Raw genomic sequence first — 9,289 nt, 5'->3', positions numbered from 1 at the left:
AAGATTAAAGGGAAGCCACTCCATTTTTGATATAGTTCTTGGCGACTTTCTAATTCATTTTTATTCACACTAAATATCCAGTAACACAAAGACCACTACCATCAAACATTAAAGATTCTTCTTTTTTTCTAATTTGATTTTTTTTTAAATTTGTCCGTTCAATTAGATGTAGAGGAATAAAATCATAAAGCTAGAGACCGAGACGAAACCAACCGATGACTTTCGTCTGCTAACCACTGCAATCCAACATGGCGGCCCCCATTGGGCATTAATGAGAAGCGAGAACTTGAAGTTATTGTTTTCATTCAGACAGGCGTAATTATGGCATACAGAATATCGGCCTTTAGTATGTTTATATCTTTAAGTATCCAAAATTGTAAAAGCAAAGTCTTATTTTTTGTGGGGGTTTTCTGCTAAAATCTATTACCATTTTTGTATGTCCTACTCGCCATCATATTATTATTATAACAATGATAAAATTAATAATAATAATCATTCACATTCAATCAATGTCAATGCAAGTTGAAATACTAGTGTGACGTGAATTGCCCAGTGATAGATTATATTCCCAGTTTGACATGTTGTGACCAATGATATGGCCATTGGCTGATTATGAAATTGTCAAATTGAATGCCAGCAGAAGCCCGAGAAGCGGAAGGTTGGCTTCACATTTAGAATCGAGACCGGTCACCCTGTAAAAAAAAAGGGGGCTAGAATACCGATTGCATATTCTTTGATTGGCCCCTGCTCCAGTAGCCTAGTCAGTGCAGAAAATTGGGATATTAAACCAAATTCATTTCTGTAGACAGAAAAAATAGACCAAATAGACTTTAAGAGTTAACTCCTTTTACATGATATTGAAGGTGCTCGATTCACAGTCCAGAATGTCCAGAGTTGACAGAATTACAATCAAGTGACGTAGAATTCAGTCCTGTCACAGTTCTGTCAGTCCCGACTATGGAGGTGGTGTGAGTAGAATCATGACGTAATCAAACACAACGAATATGTTTCAGCTGCATGGTTGGTTGATATATTTACTTATCCAGTCGATGCATACGTTGTAGCCCGAAATACCCCTTTTCACTTGATTGTCACTCTTTTGGAGATTGAGAGAATTCAATTCCGGAACGTTCATTCGAGTACCCCCATAGGGATAGCATGATTTACGCAAATGCACCATTATTTCAACTCATCACAATAATTTATATCAATATTTGATAATAATAATACATTGCTCTTTATGTCAAAATGCCCCTCAAAATTAGATTTCCAAGCAAGTTTGGAAGTTGTAACCAAATCCACCATTATTCCATCTCGTATCACAACAATAAAGTCTAGTTCCATTTAGGTTATTTTGTTTTTAGAATGGGGTAGCTGAGCTATAGAATTTTATTTTCTATGCACATGTGAGCCATAGTAGTTCAGTGATTAGGTGCTGGCTCACTGACCAGGAGCTCCGAGGTTCAATCTCAGTGTTGGCTGAGAAAGTTCCTCACAAGTTTCCACCATTTCTTCCCCTTATTGGTGGTGTAGCATGGAGTGGCTGGCAAGAAACAGTGTCTAGTCGTTCAGATGGGACAGAAAACAAAGGCCCATGTACACATTGGCTAGCTCAAAACAGAACCCTTGACAGTTGGAATTCTATGAAGAATAGCTGAAACACCGCTCAGTGACTTGGGAATCGACTTAGACTCGAGGTGTGGCAACTTGGGACTTGACTCTGACTTGAGGTCCCACAACTTGTTTCCACCTCTGCACTTGCTTCAGTACATGCATGAGTGTACTTCCCCGATTGTCTGTCTGATCAATCCAATTTGAAGCCAACATGCTGTGTCAGGTACAGAAAGCTACAAATACCCCACATGCGTTGCTAAAGTGAGCATAAGCTCTGATGTGGACTAGTGCAGATTCACTATTAAGGCAATGATGAGGTTTGCTTCATACACCTAATATAGTGCTTTTAAAATCAGACTAAAATTTTTAAAACAACTTTGTCGGAATAAAAAAGATAGTTTGATTTGAGTGAAATGGCACATCATGGTGCATGCCCGTCTTCAGTAGCCATGTTGTTTGAGAAAAGTAGGATGATAAACAGAATTTCCTTCATTCATGGTTTTATTAAATAGATGTTAAAATCACCAAATGCTTGGGGTTTTTTTTGTTTACATGTCATCATGTATGGAAATGAATTAAATGCTAGAAAATGTTCTGAAACAATTATTGGGGTTCACATATCCTAAATAAAACTATTGTTTAAAAGAAGAAGAAAAATCTGCATTGCAGCATATAGTCATTCTTACAACCCTTCCAGCTTATATAATATTAACAATCAGTTTGTATTGTTAAAATACTGATTACTTCACTTATTTGATCCAATTCTTTTTGTGTAGGATATGCACCGTATCAGTACAAATTTTCCAATGAAGTTAAAGAACTCTTACCTCAGCATTATCTTAGAAGATGTAAAGAATATATGGAAGCTGATCCTTTGACTGTTCATTGGCAACCAGATACAAGAAAGTTTACTGTTCATCCAAAAACTGGAGAAAGGTATATCACTACAGAGTTTTATGGTTAAATTTTTATTATATACTTAAAAACTAGTCTTATTAACATTCAGCTTGTCCAGTAGGGTCCAGAGAGAAATGGGGTTTAACATCCACTTGACACAAACTAGGTCATTTTGGGACTAACATGTTCAATTTTATTTCAATAATTGTTTGCGCGTAAGGATCTTTAGCCAGTGGGAGGAAACCAGAGGACCCGAAGAAAACACACAAAGTTGGACAGACAACCCTACTCCTTGTCACATACAACCGGGGAATCGAAACCACACCAGTTGACTCAATGACAAACCTTATGATACAACGCGCTTGCGCTAACCATTTGGCCCCCCACCCCCCAGTAGAGTCCAACCAAAGAACGAATTAATACTTATAAGAGAAAAGTCAAATTAGCAAAGCAGAACTTTCCCCTTAGTGTATGACAAAAAATATCTGTAACATAATATTTTATCATACAGCAGGATATTTTAGTTTTTAAAAAAAGATATCTGTATTCTCATTGATAATATAGAACTGCCATAATATGATAAAAGGATATTTTTGTATTTAAACTTTCATATAAAAACATGGAGAAATATGTTACAATCAATCACATTTACTTTTATGGTAGATTTATTCTTTGTGAAATATGTACATAGCGTTTGCCCAAAAGTTTGTTTTTCGTGTATATGTGAATACATTTTATCACGTTACTTGATGGCATCTCATATTTTGGAAGAAATGTCTTGCAATCGTCTTGATATTTGATAATATCCGTTCATTATCAATACAGATAGGAAAGTCTGATCAAATTCAAGGTGAATAAATAGGGTTTGTAATGTAAAGATTTCTAAAAAAAGGATTGAGAAATTTTGGATATATTTTATGTCTTATACCCTGGTATTTTTAGTAATACAATGTTAATGGGGTGTCATAACATAATATTTGCATTTCATTTATTTTTCCTTTACAGAGTAAAAGTACAGAATGTTCCTTTAAAAGTCATGTATCCAGAAGTATCTAATAAAGATTTATGGGGTGGTGAAGGTATTATTGTTGGCCATAGAAAGAAAAAACATTTAAGCCCCAAGTAAGTTGAATATTTAATTAAACTAAATGTATCAACAGTAACATAGAAAACTAAATTAAAAGCTTAGTATTTCAAATTTCAATTTTACACCAATGGTAACTTACAAATAGAGTGGGTAAATGAAATGTAAATGATGTTTAGTGTATGCATAAAAGATCAAACTATTGGATTCTGAAATAAGAATTTGCATTTTCGCTAAAATATCAGATTTCTCACTGCTTAATACACTCTAAATAATATGAACTCAAACTGATCACTTAACATCTAACAAAATCAAAATACAAACACTAGATAATCTCCCGATTCAATCGGATTTAAATTAAGGCAATCAGGTTTCTCCACTACCGATAAAAGGTTGCAGTGCCTTATTACGCTTGAGCAGCATAAATACTGAATGGAATTGAACCATTTTTGGACTGATATTCCTTCCTATTAGAGATACATCTTTCCCAATATTGTAGTTTGCAAGTGATTCCTATTGCTTAAAATGGCGCATCAGGACTTTAAGATAACCTAATTCAAGATTTTACTTGGCATTTCGACTCATGTAAATTTCTTTTTCAGGACTCCAAAACTATGGTTACCCTATATATTCAAGAGACCCTTGTACAGTGAAATATTTGATAAATTTTACCTAGTTCGAGTCACGCCAAGAACTTTAAATCTAATAGATGCTTGTTATGGTTTTGATCACTATATTTTACAGGTATATTATAAAATACATATTCAAAATAAATCACATCTTTTATACAAAATGTTCATTGTTGGGATCAGATCACCATACAATTTTAGTAATAGAAATAGTATATGGTGAGGTGGGGGGGGGGGGTATCACTAATGATATTGCTGATTATAAGGGTAACTATTTGTACTTTATTTAGTTGCATTACCAAACTTTGATGTCTGTTGAAATTAATGTGACTGGTTGCATTTTAGTTATTAATTTCTTGTTTAACAGTGACATCAAAAATATGATAATAATGCGCTGTCATTCCACAAAGCATTTTCTACATGATATTGTCAAAATATAATTCTCCGTCTTTAAATGTAAATTAAATTATTTTTATACCTCTAGACCAATGAAGTTAACTTGAATTCTCAACTTGGAATGAAATTTAAAAGAGAGATGTTAGTTGCTTTAGCCACCAATGATTTTTATGACGGTCAACCTGAGAAGCAAGGCAAAATACTTAAAAGATATGAGAAATACATGTTACCAGTGAGTATATTTATTGTAGGCCTGTGCTTGTGTATGACTGTGCACGTAAAAGAACCCTTAGTAGTTTAAATTTGATGAAGAGTAGTCAGAAACTCTGCTGTCTGGGGCAAAATTCTCTCCCTGGCATTGCAAACCATAATGAACTATAGAAATGAACATTTTCAAAATAATCAAAGGACTGCCTTCCATTCATATCTGAATTTCAGAATAGAATGTTGTTTAATGTCCTGTCAATGCAATATTTGAGTCAAGCAGCTATTTTTAAATGCCCACATTTTCATGTTGACACATATATTATTGTCACTGGAAATCGCAGTGTTTCAGCCTTCTCAGTATTGACTTGCCACTACTAAGGTTGTTTCTGTATGACGCTTGGTGCAAATGGGAAATCTGAGAAATCAGTGCAAGAGATTATTTCAATGCTATTTACTAAATTTGATATTGCTTCCCCAGCCAGTTTTAGAAATCAGATGTATAAATTTTAGCTGAGAGTTTTTGACTTTATAAAATAGTAAAATGAAATCTGTATTAATAACACAAACATATAACACAAAGTGGGTTCTTAGTAGTGGCATGCTATTTGGTTATCATTTGTGTTGTCACTTGAAGTTACTCAGTTTACTAGATTCATGTTATTATGAGAGTTGATTTAGCGAACATTCAACTGATTACCCACTACTGTTTATGTTTAGGGGATCACGTGGCTAAGTGGGTAAGATGCTGGCTCGCTAGCCTGAAGGTCGGGTGTTCGATCCCTGCATTGGCCGAGAAAGTTGGTCCAGATTTTCCGGCGTGGTTCCCCCTTGTCAGTGATGCAGGACGGAGGGCCTGACAAGGACAGCTGTCTAGTCCTTCGGATGAGACAAAAAACCGAGGTCCCGTGTATATATTGGAATGCACTTAAAAGATCCCCTGGCAGTTGGAATTCGATATAAAATAGGCGATAGTGCCGCTGCCCGGGCAAAATTTCCCTCATAGCACACTGTATGGTGTATGCCCATCTTCATTAGCCCAGTATAGGAGCAGAACAGTAGGACGTTAAACCCCATTTCATTTCATTTCTGTTTATGTTATTGCAAGAACGTTGAATCAAGGGGATCGTACAGAAAGGGAGATAACTCCTAATAGCGATCTTGTATTATTTACAATTAGATCCATTTATAGATTTACCTATTGATTTTAAATGAACAGATGATTGGTGGAGTTTTTTGGGGTCATTTCTAAAGTGATCTTTGTATAGATAGCTTTGATTATTTATGATTTGACGGAAATTAAAACAATAAAAAATAAAAGAAAATTAACCTTCCTTTGTAATTCTGCATCTAAATTTATTTTAATGTCCGTTTATGACAGTATTTCAGTTGAAAACACCTGGCAGTATAATACTACATTCTAGTCATTTTGGATTTACCAATATGGTAATTATGTGTTCACACCTTGAAAATACATGTAGTGCTCTGATCATGTTAAAAATTGTATTTTCTGTTTTCAAACTATATATTTTCGCAATAAAGTTTGCTATTCATAAATATTACTTGTAACATGATTCAAATGTGAGAAATCTACACAAATGGAAGATAAAACTACACCATTTTTAAGGGGATCTTGGTTGAAAGACTACCGCCATTGAAGTCATAGTGTTCACTGTGCATCCGAAGGAATAGCTTAGCTTAGTCAAGAATTCTTATGAAACTCCGAAATGGGAAGAAATAGACTATTTACCGTGTGTAATACTTTCAGATGAAATATTAAGCCATTTGGAAATGATTGCCAAACATTTAATAAGGGCTACATCCCTCTCTGAGAGCTTGCCTCCCATTTTTTATGGACTTACCAGATATTTGTGACCACTTGATAATGTTTGTAAATACTCCCATTTGGTCACTAAATTGTAGCAGTAACCTGCAAATTCTATTGCTCCATTGATACATAGGTATTTTGAAAATATATTACTGAACTTCAGATAGTTGTTTGGGACTAGAACAAAGGAATCTTAAGAGCTCATCACACAGAAATAATCATGGATTTCTCCTTGAATTTGTGAGATCTATCCGTCTTAAATGTGTATTTGTGTATAATTAATATATTGAAATGATTATTTACACCTTACACCATAGACAAAGTATTAGATTTTTAGAATAAAAATTTCCACTGTATGGTATTCCCGTTTCCATAAAAATTTTGAACATGGCTGATACTTTTATTGTACCCTAGTTAATTCTTTATCCTTTAAAATATTCACTTTGATAGGCCTAATGATCTTTATCTATTACCTTAATCCAGTGGATTATCTGATCATAAAATTTAAGGCAAAGATCATTGAAAATTAAGTAAATGTATTAGTAAAGTCAAGATTTACTTTGTGTACTGATAATGAGCTTATTAAAGGTATGTATTTCATAATAAATAAAAGTTTATCAGTTTGGAGACTAATTCCATTAATAATAAGACCCAATAGAAAACAAACACCTGTAAAATGGTTCTAAAGAATATTTATCTTTATTATACCCTGTATTAGGCCTGTAAACTAGAGTGCTTAAAAGATTAACTTCTAATGGCTGTCAGTCATGTAGAGTGTGACTATCAGTTTGTCACTTAATCAAATCGCAGACGGACAGGCAGCCCCGTCTGTCAAGTTTTGTGAGAAATGTTTGACATCTCTTCATTAAGTAAGTGAGATATCTTTGAAATATGTTTGGCATTTGAATAAAATTTGTTAATTTAAAAATTTAATAACTTTATATGGTATGGCTTTGTTATTATCAGCTTTTGTCTTTTCAGTCAAATGAAAAAAATTCCTTTTCTTATGTTTTATCAAAATTAGCTTATTTTGTTTGATACTGGAATATGTTTTTACCCGGAAACAAATAATGGATTTTTTTAATTCAGACTTAAGTTTCAAGGCTTATAAATAGCAGAAGTGACTGATCAAATCTGGTTTTTGACAGCAAATTGTTTAATTATAACTTTTCTATTATATAGAGATTTTGACAGAATTGGCTACATACACATATTATTAAGACCCACAATTTTAGAAAAGGATTGTTGATTCTAAAGACCTGATATGCTCCTTTGTATGGGCCTTATGCTTCAGTCAAATTTGTATTTAACAAATCTGTTCTGATTAATTTAAAAATTGTAATATTTAAGAAATATTTCACATTTAGTAATTGTCTATAGAATTTTGTGTTATTTTCTAGTCTGATTCTAAACTTTGACTTTAGATGTTTGAAAAAGAAAAAGTAATACTTCAGCTAAAATAATAGCAGTGGGAATGTTCAATTAATAGTGTTCATGTATATTGGCCAACAATCTTCCAAATTATCTCCCTTATTTCTTGAAGTTAAGAAAGGATAGGAAATGAAATGGGTTTTAATGTTCTAACCTACTGTTCCACACTGACTGGACTTATAAAGACAGGTATATGCCATACGGTGGGCTACGATCTACTCTTTTATTGAATTCCAATTGCCAAGGGATTTTTAACATGCATGCCAATCTATACGCTGAATCTCGGTTTTGCATCCCATCCAACGACTATACACTGTACCTTTTCAGGCCCACTGTCCTGCACCACTGGGAAAAACCCCTTGAACTATCTCGGCCAATGCAGGTATCGAACACTGGACCTCTAGGTTAGTGAGCCAGTGTCTTACTCACTGAGCCACTACGACTCCCAGAAAGGATAGGAAAGATGTCTTGTCAACCCTATACCTCCATCATTTTGAGACTAACCTATTGTATTTTTATTGTTGTATTTGTAATAATCAGAACAAATTTTGCCCAGACAGCACCATATCTGCTTATACTTCTTCAAATTACAAACTACTGGGGATGAACCTCATTTTATCCATACCATCCAAAAGACTAGACACACTTCTTTTGTCAGTACCTGAGTACACACACAAACACATCATCTGACAAATGGTAACCAGGCATGAAAAATCCTGAATACTCTTGTCAGAAAATACTTATGAAAGCTCAAAATACATTATATTTACATAAATTATTGAGCATAAATCATGGAGCCCTGACCAATAATGAACATGCTATCTGTATATGTTGTGTTTGTGTTCATTTTGCAGTTGTGTATTTGTTTCATTATTATACGTTCAAACGGAAATGTTGTCGTATATTACCGTTGCCCCTGCCAGCAGTCCACCATTTATTTACATTAGTGAGATGAAGAATCCTATTTAATTTCAATAATTTTCCATTAATTTCTTCTGGAGTTATGGCCCTTGTTTCACTTTGTTGAACCTTTTGAGCACTCTAACAACAAAAGCTATTATATCTGATCTGTATGACAATTATATGCATCATTCCAATGGAATGGCATCACCTATCTAGCAAGAAGTAAAGATTGTAGCATGGGCTACAAGTATATGAATAATTCAGGATTCCACTACAGATTTTTAACATAAAGCTTTGATATTT

At 33.9% G+C, this 9,289-nt stretch overlaps 1 protein-coding gene across 1 annotated transcript in view; it reads left to right on the top strand.

The window, feature by feature from the left end:
* The first annotated feature begins 237 nt into the window (after positions 1-237).
* LOC126829776 (39S ribosomal protein L28, mitochondrial) overlaps positions 238-9,289 on the top strand; it is a 33,240-nt gene continuing 24,188 nt past the window's right edge. Inside the window, exons 1-5 of the mRNA XM_050559897.2 lie at positions 238-346; positions 2,391-2,550; positions 3,517-3,633; positions 4,198-4,339; positions 4,709-4,852. Coding sequence (XP_050415854.1) covers positions 322-346; positions 2,391-2,550; positions 3,517-3,633; positions 4,198-4,339; positions 4,709-4,852 — 588 coding nt within the window. The 5' untranslated portion in view covers positions 238-321. The remainder of the gene's footprint in view (positions 347-2,390; positions 2,551-3,516; positions 3,634-4,197; positions 4,340-4,708; positions 4,853-9,289) is intronic.

Source organism: Patella vulgata, chromosome 8 (genome assembly GCF_932274485.2).
Source record: "Patella vulgata chromosome 8, xgPatVulg1.2, whole genome shotgun sequence".
Lineage (NCBI taxonomy): Eukaryota > Metazoa > Mollusca > Gastropoda > Patellidae > Patella > Patella vulgata.
Note: the sequence above shows the minus strand (reverse complement) of the source record. Positions and strands in the feature narration are given on the sequence as shown.